This window comes from Diaporthe amygdali (genome assembly GCF_026229845.1).
Source record: "Diaporthe amygdali strain CAA958 chromosome Unknown NODE_57_length_265687_cov_63_683457, whole genome shotgun sequence".
NCBI classification, from domain to species: domain Eukaryota; kingdom Fungi; phylum Ascomycota; class Sordariomycetes; order Diaporthales; family Diaporthaceae; genus Diaporthe; species Diaporthe amygdali.
In genome coordinates this window covers 73,333-90,834 of record NW_026517077.1, presented here as the reverse complement: position 1 = coordinate 90,834, position 17,502 = coordinate 73,333, and the positions used below count along the sequence as shown (strand labels likewise).

Sequence of the window (17,502 nt, the reverse complement as noted above, 5' to 3'; positions counted from 1 at the left end):
GCCCATCGGATGCGTCCGCTGGCTGATGGCACTCTGAAGAATGTTACCTATCTAGGCATGTCTTTGTGTTAGCGGCTTTGTGACGAAAAATTTGTACCTAGGGAGATATAGTGTAGTTGACGATGTCCGGCATCTTTGGTCGGTTCTATTCTACTGTAAATGTCCGGAGCATTCAGCCCTAGCCCTTCCTGAGAAAGCCAAGACATCCCTTGGCCACAAATGGCCCCGAGACATCAACCCACGTGAAGGGCTGGAGAATTCCGTGGAAAATTCCTTGGAAGGAAGTGGAAGCTTTGAGGCGCATCTGACCCGCCACTCACAATGAGATGATGCGGCTGTCTCAGCAAGCGCCTCATGACCCTTCCAATTTAAGATTTGCATCGAGTGGGCGGTTGGTCGCGGAACGTCAGCGGCAGCCTTTGCGCTGTGGATTGAAATTTGGTCCACGCACGCCTGTGGGCCCATGCCAGGGTGGCGGAAGCCATTCGACTTCTCAGGTTGCTTGGCCCTTGAAGGGGCTGACATTCCATATGCAAATGCAGCGAGCACACCCACTTGGAGTCGCCCAGGAGCATGAGTTGCAAGCGCAGAGCCGGCCGTGACATGGCCAAACTCTCTAGACTTTGTACTGTACCTGCCATGACTCCCAGGCGGATCCCGAAGTCGAACCCCGGATATTAAATTGTGATTGAACAATGGAGTTTTTAAGGCAAAGCAAACACACGCAACAGCACGTCACTTGCCTGCGCCTTTTGTCTCAACGGTTCATTGCCTTCTTGACTACGCAAGTACATACAAGGCAAACACCACCTAGCATCATGGGCTTGTTTCTCGACTAAGCATACTGCCCGCGCCGGTCCTTTCCATTTCTCTTTCCATTCTGAGGTTGATCTTGTATAAATAGACTGTACGGCTCCAGCGGCAAGCCGTCGAAGACACTCTTTTCTCACAAACAGCTCAAGCCTGCTGGCGCAGACGACCCGTGGAACCCCAGCTCTTATTGCGATGAAGCCGTCGCTCTCGCTCGCTCTTGTCGCTCTGGGAGCGGCACTTTCAGACGCTCGGTGTATTCGCAAGTCAACCACTTCGACAGCAGCCGTGTCCAAGATGGCCGCCTCTACGAGTGCCGAGTCCAGTCAGGCTGACGCACAAACAAAGGCGCCGCTGGCAACTTGGATATGGAACACGACCTTGATCACAGATGCCTCCCAGATGACTTACTTCTTCACGTTTGCCAAGGGCCAGGGCCTGCAGAGGGCGTATCTACACGTCGACGCGGACATAGACAACTCCTATTTTGAAAGTTTTATTCAACAATGCAACACCAGCGGGATCGTGGTGGAAGCACTCATGGGCAACGCCGAGTGGATCTTGGGGGGCGGCACGCCCAGTCTGCAATCCAACCTGGATTGGATCGCGCAGTACCAGGGCAATGCGTCTGCCAGCGCTAGATTCTCCGGGATTCACATGGATATCGAGGTAAGGATGATTTACATCCGGCCACCCCAACTGAGCTGGGGAGTACTTGAGACAGAAGGCGCTGACAGGAATGTATTCAGCTGTGGTCCCTAAGCGACTGGCAGTCGATGCTGGGTACATATATTCCCGCGTGGGAGAGCATCGTTACGTACGTGTCCTCGTTCGCAAGGTCACTCGGAATCACCACTGCAGCCGACCTGCCTTTTTGGACATATACCATGTCCGATCCCACGACCGGTGAGGCCATGGACTCGTGGATGCTGAATGCTCTGGACTCGGTCACCTTCATGACGTACCGCAACACGGTCAACGAGCTGTTCCAAGTGGCAGAGAAGCCGCTGACGGCCGCTGACGCAGCTGGGAAGCCAGTCTACGTGGCTGTCGAGACAGTGGCCAGCACTGAGGCAAGCGTCAGCTTCAAGGGCCTGGCAACGGTGACGTCGCTCTCCACGAGCCTCCAAAACATCACGATGGAGTGCTCCAACCACACGAGCTTTGCGGGCGTTGCCGTTCATGATTATGCCGGGTGGGTGGCTTTGGGCTAGAGAGACAGCGCATGCGCATGTGTCAGGCCCACTAAATGCCTGCTCAGAAGGGGGGAGGGGGATTTATCTCTGGGGGCAATTCTACAGCTTGCCTGAAGAGTCGCTTGCCCAGAGCATTCAATTCAACAATAAACCTGAAGGACGAATCGGGATATGTATCAAAGGTCTTCACCGAAGGCTCCGGTCATACTGTACTGTAGGTATTCTATCTTTGACGATGATTTTGAAAATAAGCGGGATAGTCCGTGATTTTCTCTACGTATTTTCTTGTATTGTAGGTGACGAGAATCTTTGGTAACCACTGGCATGTACCTTGAAACGACCCATTTCTTGTCCGCCCGCCTTTCGCTACTTCATTGGCACAATGTCTCACAACGAAGCCCTTGGCACCATTGGTTTAGGGCCAGACAAATAGTCTAGTTTGTTTCCATCCTCTTCCATCTTTTTCTTTCCCCCTTCCTTGTTTTGCCGCAGCCCACCACAAGTCTGTGCATGGGATCAGCGTGGTGATGCCGCATACAACTCAGGCAACTCAGGGGGAAAGACAGGGAGGCAACAAGAAGAGGCGCTTAAGGCTTTATACACCCCGTCTGACAAGGTACATGGGATCCGCACGTGCCCGGAACTAGTATTGATTCAAAGACTTCCCTGCCTCCAATGCTCAAGGCACATATGTACTCTACCATAGCTCGGTCTAGTCATCCTATACAGATTAGAAAGGTGTGACTTACAGATTACCTCGCGCAGAAGGATCTCCTCCATCTTATCTTATCTCACCACACCACCTCTACTGCGGGGTATTGTACTGTGTTGGTAGATGTCCGTTGAGAGTAGACCCGTTGTCGATCTGTCAGCAGCATTCATGGGTCCAAAGGCCATCATAACCCGATGAGACAATGCAACCCTCTCCTCACCCTCCCACCAACAGAGCTCTGACGAAATTCGATGGGAAACATTGGAGAAGGCACTCAACTCTTGTCCCGTATGCGATGCGTTATCGCTGAGCGCTGTCCAGGTCGAGTCTGCATATGCACAATCAAATGTATGCAAAGTGCTCTTTCCCTCGTCACCCTCGAGTGCTTGCACATGGGTGGCTATCAATCAGACAGGCAAAGAATCAGTCGACTGATTGAATTTTCGACAGTTTGAATACTTGAAGATTGTGATTCCCCTCTTCTATTTTACACATCTAGTTTGACTAGCCTCCTTCCTATCCCAATTGGCAGAGTCTCGCCACTCCACCATCGCTGGCTTTCACGCATCATTCAACGGAAGAGAGAAAGAGAGATATGATGAGCAGCACAATTGGTGTTTCCGACATGGACACCTCGGTTTGCGATCCCGTCAAGACCAAGCGCATAGCTCCCTACGAGCCATGGCACGAGATCGCAGCTGCCAAAAAAAGGGAGCAGCTCTCGCGTATCCCTGAGCACTGGTTACTCGACAATATACATATAGCTGCGCGGGAGCATCCGAACACAGGAGCAGATGCAGATAAGCACAGCCATCATGGAACTCACCTTCCCGTGGACGCTGTGGACCTTCGTCCCATCGCCGCCAGCTCCGGCGTCCTGTCTGAACGTGAGCTCCACATCACTGGTGATACTCTCGACGCCACTGCCCTGCTGGCCAAAATCGCAGACGGAACATACACGAGCGTTGAGGTCGTCTCGGCCTTCTGCAAGCGCGCTGCCCTGGCCCACCAGCTCTGCAATTGTCTGACCGAGATCATGTTCGCCGACGCCATCGCTACCGCAAGCGAGCTGGACAAGCATTACGGCCAGACGGGAAAGACTGTTGGTCCTCTGCATGGCCTTCCCATGTCATTCAAGGTGGGCTGTTCCGTATCCACACGAGCGATGAATTCCACGCGTGAGGGAGAAGTAGAGATAGAGTAAAGGCAGAGGGAGAGGGGAAAGGATAGTGTCAACCAGATCTGTGCCTAAAATCACAGTAATTGGCGGACACGTGTAGAAAAACATCTGTTGACCAGAGATAAACTTACACAAATGCAGGAATGCTTCCACATCAAAGGTTACGACGCCTCGGATGGCTACGTCTCCAGAGCATTCGACCCGTCCACCACCAACTCCTATCTCGTCTCCCTGGTCCAGGCCGCCGGAGCTGTCATAATTGCAAAGACCAACACTCCTCAAACCATGCTCGTCGCCGAGGCCCACAACAACCTCTTCGGCCGTACCAAGAACCCTGTCGTCTCTCATCTTACCTGTGGCGGAAGCAGCGGCGGCGAGGGTAGTCTCCTGGCCTTCAGGGGAAGCTCCCTTGGCATAGGTACGGACGTCGGAGGTTCCATACGTATCCCCGCAGCCGCCAATGGCATCTACGGCTACAAGCCCTCGTTTGGGATCTTGCCTATGCTCGGGTACGCCGCAAGCGGCTGGACAGGAATGAACACCGGTGTTCCCGCCGTCTGCGGGCCACTCGGCCACTCTGTGAGGGACTTGAGACTCCTGACAGAGGTTGTCAGGGGCGCCAAGCCCTGGATGGATGACCCAGCACTAATACCCCATGTCTGCGAAAGGGGAATTTCCGATAGATTGCCCATCGTTGGTGTCATCGAGAAATCTAGTCTCACGCCTCATCCGCCCATCTTGAGGGCAGTGCGCGCGGCGAGCGAGAAACTTCGACAGGCCGGCTTCACAGTGAAGCCCTTTGAGCCTGTCGACTTTGGTGACATTCGCAAAGTCACCCGGCAGCTCTTCACCCTTGACGGGCTTTCTTACGCTAAACGCGAGCTTTCAAAGACCGGTGAGCCGCCCGTGCCAAGTGTCAAGAATATCAACTTCTGGGGTATGCAGCCCAAGATGCCAGAGGAGATGTGGGTCTGGAACACCAAGAAGCTGGGTCTGCAGAAGGAGATGCTTGACCGCTGGACAGCAGCTGGCATTGATGTGGTGCTGTGTCCAGCCGGGCCGCACACAGCGGTCAAGCCCGATGAGTGGATATACGACACTTATACTGTTGCTTGGAACGCTACGGATGTGAGTTGAGAACTGTGCTCGGGTCGAAAACACATACATCATGTCTTGAATGTTAGGCAACGACAGGCTGACTTGCGTCTCTAGTATCCGGCAGTGATAATACCGTACACCCAAGTGATTCCCGAATTAGACCCCCAAGACGATACATTTGTGCCTCTGTCAGAGGAAGACAAGGAGGTCCAATCTTGGTGTAAGCAACCCGTGAATCCATTTTTGCCAGTGTCTCACATGTCGTCTTTGGCTATCTTTGGGACACAGAGTGCTGATCATGATCTCGACCTTAACAGATGACCCGGACCTCATGAATGGGGCACCTGTCAACCTCCAGTTGGTTGCGCAGAGACTATGTGATGAGCAGCTATTGCGGGATGTGGAGATTATCGATCAAGTTCTGAACTTGGGAGAAAAGCCATCTGAGTGCTGAAATGAGGAAGCAAGCAATTTGACGCCCACCTAGATAGGTTCCTGAAGTCCAGATTGATCTACACAGGACCTAGGGCGTCATTGTCCTGGTGTGGTGGTTAGAGCCTCACGGTGGAAGAATGGCACCTGCATCAACCTGGGCTTTGTCTGGACTATGAGTACGACACATGGAGCATGCTCCTACTCTACCATATCACATTACTCGATAATGATGGAACAGCTGCCTGCTACAAGTGGACACAGGAAACCGAATAACTTGGCACTATAAGCCTGTATCCTCGTATCTTTCAGCCCCGAAGAAGATCAGGCTATACCCACAGAAAAAACATACCCAAGAAGTTTGCCCTTTTTCCTCCAGTCGATGTCACTGGCAAAACAACGCAGCTACGGGGGGCTCATGCAGCTGAAGAAGCTGTATCAACTAGGAATGAAGACATTTGTAGATTGACGCGGGAACAATCGTTCGAGTCCCACAAGATACCTAGGTAGTCCATTCATCAGTTTATCGTGTAGCCCGCCTTTATCGTGGGCATTGTCTATACTGAGGTAGCCATAATGGTTGCACATGACACAACGTTTATCCATGTTCCGCAAAAGTTCGAATATCAAGAGGCTGGAAGCACGTCATTGCAAGCATATCTGAGCTACGTGCTAGTACTGGAATTACTGTTGAATGCTCTCCAAGTCCATGACTGAGCGGCCGAAAGGAATGTTACCAAACGATATGTACTTGTGAAAGCTGACCACGGCGCTCGGAGGCTGTGCACTAGAAACAAGGGGTCGGTAGGGTGGCTTACACATGTGTAAAGACAGGGCGCAGTGCAACACAGCATCATGCAATATAATTCCGCCCTCATGTATGCAGGAGGTGGCTGCCATGTCCAGAGATCCTGACGTATGTTGCGTGGAACTATCAGAGAAAAGAAGAGCAAGTAGGTGCGCATGCCTGCCTATAAACACGTGCAGTCCAGTTCCATCCCCATATTTGGTCTTGTGTGAGATGGCCGATTTCAAGATGAGTTCCACCTCGTTCATTCATAGTCACCGCCATTCGTCACTACAGGTCCTACGCATGTGAACTCTTCAATGTTCGCGTCTCTAGTCTCTGCCTAGCTATGCCCAGATCTGGCTGTATGGGGCCAAGCACCCACTGTCAGCTCTCGCCTGTACCACAGGCGTGGCATGCATGATATGCATGCAAAGTGGAAGCACGGCCACAATTTATAAAATTATGGGCGGCACGACGCACCTGGGCATAAGGCACCTGTCCTGGTATCCAATGAGGCCCATAAGCCACACGTGCCTGCCTCCTAATCCCTCAGGAATGTGTTGTGGACCAGTTTCGCCATGGCCGGAAGCCACCGCCCACCCTGCCGGTTATCCGGCTTTGTTTTTCTTGATGCTCGGCCTCCAAGGCTGTCTTATGTTGTGACCAAGGCATCTGCTGATGACATCCTTCGACTCCGTTTATCGTCCTGCAGCACGACGTCCCACAGCAACATCCAAACGACCATTGCTACGGTACTCCGTTTATTCTGCTCCACTCCACATATGCTGTTATACAACAGCACCAAATGCCGAAACGTCGTTGGGCGTGGTATTAATACGTGACCACCGACGACAAGAGACGTATGGAATTCAACCCACCATCTGGTGCATGCTGTTGGAGCGCCTCCATTGCATCCCTTCGGGCCTTCGGGGGGCCCCGGCATCTGTCCATTTCATCCAAAAAAAAGCGGTTAGCCCAATAAAAGTACTGACCTGGTTCTGATAAGACCTAATATTGCTAACCGAGGCGTGCATCGACAGAAAAGGCAGCCGTCAAACTCACCCGTGGCTTGGCACCACCGTTTCCGCGCGCGAGTGTGCATATCTCTTGGGAGCTCGGAAACGGCACGACGGCTGGACGGCCGCTTTGCCCTTGGTGGTCTTGGGATCGGCACAGGAACATTCCATCAGGCCTAGTGTTGGTTGCCCAGCCAGGGCTAAGAAGCAGAGCAAGCCACCAAGCCTGACAAGCTGCGGACTGCACCAGTGACGTGCCCAGGAGCTTTCACAAGCGCGCCGCACTACACACCAACACACCATTCGTTGCTGGCTCCTCGGTACGAATACGCCACTAATAGTCCTCGTTGCATTTTCCCTACCTGCTGCCTGCAGTCACTTGTGGAGCAGGGGTCAGTCTGTGGCTGGTTTTTGCTTGGTCGAGACGGCAAAAAGCCCTGCTTCAGAACGGGAATAAGGCCTTGGCTCTTACCTATCTGTTTCTCCGGAAGCTTGGCAAAGGATCCTGCGCCGTCCCAGAAACGGAATCGCTTAGGACTCTGGCTGGAGCAGACCGCAAGCGCTTTGCTTCTTTTATTTGGCTGCTTCCCGCACCTCTGAGAGGGTGGCGTTGCGTTACATTTTCCTACTTATCATCCACCTGTCAGCCCGTTTGCTCGGACCGGACCGCGCGAGGGAGAGAGAGACAGAGTGAGACTGACATAATCTACTAACGAACGCACGACTGACTTGCCTTGCTCAACACACAAGTCTGTATCAAGTGCGCCTGCCTATTCGTTCGGAGTGAGACGAGACAGGACGCGACGAGGCGAAACGAGACGAGACGAGACGCCTCTTGCCGGTGCGACCTAATTCACTTTCAGGTGTCCCAACAACTCACACGCGACAGTGGAAACTCGTGTGCTATTTTATCGCCAGCAGTATCCAACTTCTTCCAGAGGACTCACAGCTCACAAGCTGCCAGACTGACCTACGGCGCCAACACCAAGTCGGTCATCGGTGCGCCTTTGGAGCCGATTCCCCCGCCTTATCCAGACGATTGCCCGCAAAAGAACAAATGCTATGCTGAGACGTCTGTTAAAATCTGGAACTCGTCTTGATAGCCGGGCTGCGCCCACCTCGAGGAAGCGCTTTCTCTTCTCCAGCTTCACATAACTAGCTAGCAGCCTCGAGCTCGTCAACCGCCGCCATGGCGGCTCACCAGTCCGCGAAGAACGTAAAATGGGTCGAGGGACTCAGAGGCATCGCTTCGGTCATGGTCATCATGACCCATGTTGCTCGCGCCTTCGACTTTGCCCTCTTCTTTCCCAGGGACAGGCCAGACGTGCCACCGCGTTTCTGGCAGCTCCCCATCATCCGCGTTCCGGCGCAGGGCAGGATAGGCGTGCCCATTTTCGCCTTCCTCACAGGCTTCGTCTGCGCGCTCAAGCCGCTCAAGCTCGGCCGGAACCGCCACCAACAGGGCGAGGCCCTAATGGCCGTGGCGAAGAGTGCCTTTCGACGGCCGCCTCGTCTGGTCTTGCCGGCCGCCATCGCGACCCTTATCAGCTTCTGTCTCACTGCCATTGGCGGCTACGAGACTGCGCACTTCTGCGATTCCTTCTGGGTCCGATTCGACGCCCCCGGCATGGAGCCCACCTTCAGGCGTGAGTTGACGCGTCTGTTCCGCTCCCTGCTGACGACCTGGACGAGCACCGACAACGCATACGATCGCCATCAGTGGGCCATGCGGCCGCTGTTGGTGGGCGCATTCCAGGTGTACATCTTGCTGGCTGCTACTATGGGCATGAGGCTGAAGTATCGCATGGTTGTTCATGTTCTGCTGATGGCATACTGGTGGCTGAACAGACAAGCAAACACCGAGACGTTCGGCTCTTTGGTATCCCTCGGTACATTACTGGCCGACCTGTCTCTGCACCGTCCAACACAGAACTTCATCGCCTCCAACCATCGAATCCTGTCTCTGGTCATAGCTCCTCTACTCATCCTCAGCGGGCTGTTTCTGGGCTCCTATCCTCAGGAGCACGAAGACTGGTCCCGCTGGTCGCTCGGGCTTCAGCAAACCTTTGTCAACATGGACCCTCCTACGCCAGGTGCGTCTCGTGGCAGCTTCCTTGTGCCCGAGGGCACAGATGCTCGGCGCCGATTCTCCTCAGTGGCGATACAGTTCTGTGCGGTCGCCGTCTTCATCAGTCCTGTCCTTCGCGAATTCCTCAGCAACAGATACTTCCTGTGGCTCGGCCGCCACTCCTTCGCGGTGTACTTGGTTCATGGCACGATATTGAGAACCGTCGGGATGTGGATTGCGTATGGGTTGACGCCCAGATTCGAACAGCACGAAGATGGGTCATACGAGGAGTTCCTGCACATTCGAAGCGACACGAGTAAAAACGTGGCAATTCTGGTTTTCGTAGTATTGACGTACTCTGCGGCGTGGGCTTGGATGCGTTGGGTCGATACCGCATGCGCACGCGCGACACAATGGCTGGAGAGCAAAGTCTTTCAGGCTGAGGACGACGAGGAGGCCGAGGAAACCGAGAAGGGCTTTGGAGGTGGCCTCATCGACAAACACGGCAAAGACTACCAGCGGATGGCCAGTATCGCGGACTCAGGGGTCGAAGCCACCCCCGAGGGGCCTTACCCGTCAGCTGTTCCTTTTCAGAACCATCGTCGCTCAGTAAGCCAGGCGACCTTCAAGAGTTTGGGCACACCACTTAGGACGGGTTCGATGGACCACGGAGGGCGACCACCATGAGAATAGGACAGAGAACTCTGCCGGCGATGGATAATACAAGAAGTGCTTGTATCACAGTCCATTTGCACCATAATTGTCATGTCGCATGGAGCTTTAGGGCCGCTGCGAAGAGAAGGAGAAGCGTCTCCTGCCCTCGACGCTCGCACGCAGCGAGGCATATCGTGCATCTCCGCTGAGGATGCTTTGAATTTCGTATCGTATTTAATTACACGAGTAACATGAGCCGAGATACCAATACATGAGGGTAGTAGAGAGTCAAGGGGAAGGAAGGGGTTTTTGTTGTACATAGATACATGCATACGTACGTGGCGCAAGATGGCCAACGTGTAAGAGCCCATACATAGCCTTTGTTAGAGCGGACTCTTCGTCTGGCTTATATAATAATTCTTTTAAACCAATCAATCATGTTTCGAGAACGGTGGTTGTAGAGTTCAGGGGCTCGCGGCCGACCTAGGTCATGTTTCAGAAAATAGTGTCGGCACGGGCCAAGCCTGTCACAGACCGCGCCCCGAACCGCGACCACATTGCGATAAATCAAACGGCAGCTCAGGTTGCTCTCTTTTTCACTCGGGCTTATCTAAGAAGATTCTGCAGATATGGTCTTGTTCCAAATCTCGACGCGGCGATTCAGCATGTGGCTGGCTGCATTGATGCTGCTGCCCCGGGCCTTGTCACTGCAAGACTTTGTGTTCAGAGAGAAGAGTAACTTTGTGTTGCCTCTTTCCGCGCTGCAATTGACTGTGCGTAGCGTCAAGACTCGGTATTCCCTCGCGTTGAGTGAAATGATGAAATATCTGACTATGACGCAGTGTCCTGCTGGTTCACAACAGCAATCAACATCAAACGAGCAAGAGAATACATTACCGATATGGGAAATGAAGCTCTCCCCTGGCAAAGGTCGCGGTTTATTTGCTCTTGAAGACATCCAGAAAGGAACCCACATCCTGATCGAGGCGCCTCTTTTAGCCGTAAATCCCCCAGCTCTTGTCCCAGGCATGGGCTACTCTCTGTCTGCAATGGCTGCAGATGTGGAGCACGAGTACTCGCAACTCAGCCCTGAGCAGCAAGAAGAATATCTCTCATGCCATGAGCAACGACTCGAGGGAGATAGTCAGAGTGAATCAGGCCGGCTCATGGCGATCCTTCGAAGCAATGCCTACAACCTACAAGACGGCAGAGTTGCTATTTATCCCAAAGTCGCACTCATCAACCATTCATGTCAGCCAAACGTGCTCAATGCAGATAATGACGGAACAAGAGTCATTGTAGCCACACGGAATATTGAAAAGGGAGAAGAGGTATGCAACAGTGATACCAGCTGACGGACACTCCATGTATATTCTCAAGTTTCTAACCCCTTATCCACACACAGATACTTACAACATATATACCACTACTTATGGATACGGAAAGCCGCAATCAGAGGTTGCATCCGTATGGATTCCGCTGCGACTGTCAGGCCTGCCGGACTGGATCTTCGGATAAAAGACGAGTCCGGGCCGGAAATGACCTAAGGGAGTTGGAGAGCGCGCTTCAGAGCTCGGGCAAGAAGACGAAATTTGCAAGGAATAAGCTCATGTCAACGGCTCAAGCTCTGGCAGAATACGTTGAGGAGGAAGGGCTCGCGGATTACTACGTGAAGACAAGCCGACTGGCTCTAGACCACGCCGCCATGGCCCAAAACAAGAGCAATGCCAGAAAGTGGGGCAAGAGACACCTTGAGCATCATGAGATGGTTGACGGAAACTCATACGGGGCCCAACAGGCTCAAAGGCTCCTGGATTCACTGTGAGACATGTGCATTTCTGAAACTTGAATACCTGTGAAACTGCACTTTTCACCGCTACTTTGTAGGCTATTATTTCGAGAAATGCAATACTCCAAGACGTCCGGGGAGGCCGGGGCAAATGTTGTTCTCCGGTGCGGAAAGACTGGGAACGACGATATACAAAGATGACATGGCAATGATACTATGCCCGAAGTCTATACCCATACCATGAATCCTTGATTGCATTAATACTAGCCATTTAAGCTTCATTACCAATAGCCTTTCCATAGCTTTCGAGCTCACAGTTGGCTCGGCGTTGTACTCCTTGTTTCGTTCTTATTTGTTGCTGGGGAGAAGGGCGCTGGTAGGCACTAGATGGACAGGTCTCTGCATTCTCTCTGCAGTACTTTGCCGCGCAATCTTCATGTGTTGTAAAAGCCTGACGTCGAAAGCAGTATGTAGTCTCTTGGCTGTTATCCTATAGTTATGTTGGCTACGATGCGCGTGGAATTGGCTGGCTACCGCAAAGCAAGCGGTGTAAGCGCGGATGTTGTTAGTGACCTTCCGAGCTTCCGTTCGTATTGAACTGGCCGAGTGCTAAAGGTTCTAGTCGGCACTGAGGAGCATCAAGAGTAGACTCAAATTCCTGAGACAGTCCGAAGAACTTTCAATGATAACCTCAATACTATTTAGGCGCAAATTTCTATTTAATCTAATGGTTGTATCTCAGCTGTATAGTACTTCGCCTCGCATCTAGAAATTGTGCAAGGGAATGCTCTGTGCTTATAGCAACAGGCACCAGACCACAGCAGAAATTCACTCCTTGCGCCACGTTGCCCAAAACAAGGGTCCCTGTTTGCCCATGACCGAGACAAAGAAAACCCATGAACCCTAACTCCTAACAGCTGCATGCGTGTTTTCACGGAATCTATCTCGGCAGTGCTCATCGCTTTGCTATGGCAGTTTCCCGCACGAGTTGCCCAGCCTCCAGAGTATCATCCCTTGCCTGCTTCAGGAATGGCAACAGTGCCGTGCCTCCTGTTCCGGTCAGCTCCTTATCAGCTCCATTCTTCCCGGCGTCCTTCTTCTCATTCTGCTGCCTTGTCGACAGGGTCGCCAGGTTGACAGCCTTTTTGCCTGCGTCCCCCGTCCATGGTTTCCTGGATGGAATGACAATGTACGTGGTCACGATGCCCAGGTGTTTGTTCCTGAACTCGGTCAGTGTCTTGGTCGCCGCGGCATATGCCTCCTGCATCCTCGCATGCTTTTCTCCACTCGTCGGCATCATCGCTAGCGAGCGTATGCTGCCCGACCGCCCGATGTGCTCAAGGAAACGCCGGTGCCCGCCGGGCATATACTCCCTCACCTCCTGGTGGAAGCTCTTCTCCTCGGGTTTTCCGCCCTTGGAGTGCGGGTTATTGCTCCCATCGGATGTGTGCGTCACGCCCAGCACAACATCCCAGAACTGAATTAGTGATGATTGCCCGTTGCTTCCGCCGCGCCACTGCTGCCATGACCCCTGACCGTTGCCCTCGTCGTAAAAGAGGCCCTTTGGCAGGCCCGACGCGGCCATATTCATAGATCCGGCGAGGAATGGCCTGATCTTGTGGTAAAAGACCATGGGGTCGCACCTCTCGCGCATGCGGTCGAGGAGCACGCCGACCTTCCTAATGCAGACAGATAATTCGTCCAGGGCTGCAGCGATGGTGTCATAATCGCGCGTGTGGATGGCTCGTAGAGCCTTGAGCATCATGGGCATGATGTAGGCGCCCTGAGCCTCCATAGCGACCGAGACACAAAGAAACCAGGACTCATCTTCGGTGCCCGTGAAGGTGTGTGGCGACTTGAGGCTATCGAGGTCGGTGAAGCAGTCTGTGGACGAACTGAAATTCCAGAGGTTAAGGGCGGCGTATGTCGCTACTGGAGGCACTTCAAGGTGCTGGGAGATAGCGAGGAGAGGAACAGATAGTGTGGGAGGGAGGATCTGCCACGATATGATGATCAGTACAGGCCCATGTCGAGACACATCTGGCTTTCTCGGCTGTGCGAATGGGTTGTGAGCGTACCTCTGCAGCCTTGTCACCGCCCCAAACATACGAGTGTGTCAGGAGGGTCAAGATAACATATGCCCTCCTCCATTCAGGCTCCGTCCTGAGACCTTCGGTTGACAGCACCGGTAACTGGTCTACCTTTTGTCTCAGTGTGCCATTACCAAGATGACTCTGGAGGTTATGAATTAAGAGCTCCCATGGCTCATAGTATGAGTTCGGAAGGAACTTGAGGGGCTCCTCTGAAGGAAGGAAGCCATTGCTTGTGACATTAAAAGATGCGAGAAGCTCTTCGTCCTGAAACTGCTCAGTGACGGCGTGAGGCGACATGTTGCGTACGGGATGACTTGGGAGGAGTACAATCAGGGAGCAAGGGCAAGGAAGAACACGGGAGAAAGTACTATGTGGTCCGAATTGCTGTTGACAAGGTGATGAACAGAGTTTTGGAAGGGATGAAGATGGATTCAGAAGGATGTGTAAATGAGTCTTAAGCGCCAGAACAATTTTGGTACAGAGTTGCACGTCGGTATGAATAGTTGGTATTTCTATAAGAGACCCATCTTTCGTGATCGAACCAGACCTCTAGAATTACTGTAGACGTTTACTTCTTGCCAGGTTTCCGGGCAAAGGGGGAGGTGGGAGGATGCCCATCCGCTGGTATAGCCTTTTGGGGGGGGGGGGGCACAGAAGATCCTACATTGCTGCCACTTCTTCCGCAATCGAACCATAATGTCTACTTCCGTGGATGTTTGGCACTTCCGTGAGCAACACAGCATGGGCAAGGCACTGATTGCCTGAGACGTATGCTGGTTAGAAATAATGGACCCGGAGGATAGGCCAAGGCGTCGGTGCTTTGCGACGAAAATGACATCCGGACGGCGGCTAGACGCGGAAGAGAGAAGAAACGATTCGGAAAGGCGGATGTTCGGATGTCATCTCCCGCCACTACAACCCGTCGAGAGCTTTGCTTGGCTTGGCTTTGGCCCGGCCCTTTTTCTCTGCGTACGTCCGTCTCGCTCTGACCCCCAAACCCCACCCCTGATTCCCTGACTGACGGACTACTGGTGGCTAAACGCCGCTCTCGGGGCGAGCCGAAAAGCTTTCTCGTCTCTGGGATCCATTACATCAGCATCTTGGGCGTTGAGCGACTTCATTCGAGCTTGAGGGGCTATTACTCATTGCTTGGACTGCTGTCTACAAAGAGAAGCCGATCAGTCACTACCCAGTAGAGACGAGAAGGATCATCTCAACAGCCTGTCGCATAGACGTGTCTTCTCACCATCCGGGCACCAACCATACCCTCTTTACGTGTTATTAGTCATATCAAAGATGGACTTCAGTGCCACTGCTGGTCAGATACGGTCTGGCAAGAAGCCGGTGTTCAGCGACTTTTCACTGCAGCACGCCCAGTCGCTCGACAACTCTGACCCGATTAAGCATTTGCGGAATGAATACTTCTTCCCGACCAAGGCCTCACTAAAGAGCAAGGCGCTCAAGCCCGCAACATCACCTTCTGTCAACGGGCAAGAGAAGGATGGGCACGGCGCCATCTACTTCTGCGGCAACTCTCTGGGCCTGCAGTCTCAAGCTACACGCCGATACATCAACGCGCAGCTCGACACGTGGGGATCCATAGGGGTCAATGGCCACTTCGTAGACCTCGAGGACTCGCCCCTTGTAAACTGGCAAGACATGGCCGCCCAGTGTGCCACTCAGTCAGCAGATTTCATGGGCGCGCTTCCAAGCGAGATTGTCTACATGAATACCCTGACGACCAACATCCATCTGCTGTTGGCTGCCTTCTACAGGCCGACGGAGAAACGCCACAAGATCATCCTGGAATGGAAACCCTTCCCAAGCGACTACTATGCCATTCACTCGCACATCCAGTGGCACAACCTGGACCCGGCCAAGTCCATGGTGGAGATCTGGCCCAAGGATGAAGGCTTGTACATCCCCACGAGCCAGATCCTCGCCACCATCGACGAGCACGCCAATGACACGGCTCTCATCCTCCTCCCGGGAATCCAATACTATAGCGGACAGCTGTTCGACATTCCGACCATCACCAGATACGCACAGGACAGAGGCATCGTAGTGGGCTGGGACCTGGCCCACGCAGCAGGGAACGTCGACCTCCAGCTCCACGAATGGAATGTGGACTTTGCCATGTGGTGCACATACAAGTACATCAACTCTGGTCCGGGATCTATCGCCGGCGCGTTCGTGCACGAGCGCCACGGCAAGGTGGAGTGGACCTCGGGTGCTGACAGCGAAGACGGGCAGCCCAAGCCCGTGTTCCGCCCACGCCTGAGTGGCTGGTACGGTGGTGACAAGAGTGTGCGCTTCCAGATGGCCAAGCAGTTCCAGCCGACGCCCGGCGCGGGTGGGTTCCAGATCGGTAACCCTTCAGCACTGGACCTCGCAGCCCTGAGTGGGGCGTTGAGCATGTTCAACGAGGCGGGCTTCACAAACCTGAGGAACAAGAGCCTTGTCCTGACATGCTATGCCGAGGCCCTACTCAATCAAATTCTGGCGGATGAGCAGCGTGCCGAGAAGCCCGCATTTACCATCGTGACCCCAGCTAATATCGCTGAGCGGGGCGCACAGTTGAGCATCCTGCTGAGAGATGGCCTGCTGGACAAGGTGCTGGAGGAGTTCGCGGATGAGGGCATTGTGTGCGACAAGCGCAAGCCGGATGTCCTCCGTGTGGCGCCAGTGCCAATGTACAATAACTTCGTCGACGTCTGGAGATTCATGGAGGTCCTGAGGAGGGCCGTAGGTATCCCTCGGAGATAGGACACGTCCCTGCCACGGACAGCCAGGGACCGGATGTGAGGAGCTCATCCCAGAGCCGACGGTGAAATATCCAAATTTGGCCAGCGAGAAGACTCATCATACCTAGACCTAGTTCAATTCTAATTCCTAACGCTGCCTCGAAAGCATCAGAGAAGTCTTATCACCGATTGTGACCATTTTGGTTCCAAAAAATTGTTCTGCAAGCAGAAAGGCTGCATGAACGTATAGACCTATAAAGAGATAAACAATTATGACAATATGCAGGAAGCTTGAAACGAGGTTTGAAAACGGTAGATAGTCGGGAATCTACAGATATCGGGAGAGATGGATGATTCTCCAAGTAACAAGAGTGATGAGAAAGGAGATTGAAAGAAAACCCACCAAGTAACAAAGCATGGCTGGAGAAAAAACCCGAGATAGTAGTCAACCACAGCTGACGATGACGACTCCTTGTCACCTGCGTCTTGTCGGTAGCCAGACCTTCCGGACGTTGGGCGACTCGCAAGTGTAAAAGACATGAATTACCGACTTGATGAATACACACAGAACACTGAACCTTGTTCATAAATGGTAAGGGAGGTTTGAAAATGTTCTGGATCGTTGCCCGACTTCCTCGGCTATCTTCCAGGTGGTGGGACGAGTTTGATTGAGACCAGAACCGGGGGCGGGGGCGGGCGAAGACTACGTCCAGTGCTGATCTCGAAGTCTTTTTTTTGTTGAATCGGGACTGTGTATGTCTAGAACAATAACACCTGTTCCATGCCACCCCTTCCCTCCCAGGGTAAAGGCATCGAGGCTAGATTGGCACCATCTCTGTCACGCGTTTGGAGTGAGCCAGTTGCGAAGTTCAGGTCACAAGCTTCCGCCCAAGTAGTCTGATCTGCGCCCAGGCTCCGCC

The 17,502-nt window shown here is 53.2% G+C and overlaps 6 protein-coding genes across 6 annotated transcripts; 5 read left to right on the top strand and 1 right to left on the bottom strand.

Moving 5' to 3' along the window:
• Positions 1–1,005: 1,005 nt before the first annotated feature.
• On the top strand, positions 1,006–2,024 carry J7T55_009445 (uncharacterized protein; the record flags this gene model as incomplete). Its single annotated transcript, XM_053135625.1, has 2 exons — positions 1,006–1,479; positions 1,560–2,024. The coding sequence occupies 2 exons, from the start codon at positions 1,006–1,008 to the stop codon at positions 2,022–2,024; spliced, it is 939 nt and encodes a 312-aa protein (XP_052986705.1).
• A 1,319-nt stretch (positions 2,025–3,343) lies between these two features.
• J7T55_009444 (uncharacterized protein) lies at positions 3,344–5,450 on the top strand (the record flags this gene model as incomplete). Its single annotated transcript, XM_053135624.1, has 4 exons — positions 3,344–3,856; positions 4,040–5,026; positions 5,111–5,216; positions 5,314–5,450. 4 exons carry the CDS (start codon positions 3,344–3,346, stop codon positions 5,448–5,450), a joined length of 1,743 nt encoding a protein of 580 aa, XP_052986704.1.
• Positions 5,451–8,423: 2,973 nt separating this feature from the next.
• J7T55_009443 (uncharacterized protein) lies at positions 8,424–10,176 on the top strand (the record flags this gene model as incomplete). Its single annotated transcript, XM_053135623.1, has 2 exons — positions 8,424–9,911; positions 10,087–10,176. The coding sequence occupies 2 exons, from the start codon at positions 8,424–8,426 to the stop codon at positions 10,174–10,176; spliced, it is 1,578 nt and encodes a 525-aa protein (XP_052986703.1).
• A 409-nt stretch (positions 10,177–10,585) lies between these two features.
• J7T55_009442 (uncharacterized protein) lies at positions 10,586–11,781 on the top strand (the record flags this gene model as incomplete). The annotated part of the gene is made up of 3 exons (XM_053135622.1): positions 10,586–10,729; positions 10,799–11,287; positions 11,449–11,781. The coding sequence occupies 3 exons, from the start codon at positions 10,586–10,588 to the stop codon at positions 11,779–11,781; spliced, it is 966 nt and encodes a 321-aa protein (XP_052986702.1).
• Positions 11,782–12,700: 919 nt separating this feature from the next.
• Positions 12,701–14,135, bottom strand: J7T55_009441 (uncharacterized protein; the record flags this gene model as incomplete). Its single annotated transcript, XM_053135621.1, has 2 exons — positions 12,701–13,741; positions 13,824–14,135. The coding sequence occupies 2 exons, from the start codon at positions 14,133–14,135 to the stop codon at positions 12,701–12,703; spliced, it is 1,353 nt and encodes a 450-aa protein (XP_052986701.1).
• A 999-nt stretch (positions 14,136–15,134) lies between these two features.
• J7T55_009440 (uncharacterized protein) lies at positions 15,135–16,604 on the top strand (the record flags this gene model as incomplete). The annotated part of the gene is made up of 1 exon (XM_053135619.1): positions 15,135–16,604. One exon carries the CDS (start codon positions 15,135–15,137, stop codon positions 16,602–16,604), a length of 1,470 nt encoding a protein of 489 aa, XP_052986700.1.
• Between the last annotated feature and the right edge of the window lie 898 nt (positions 16,605–17,502).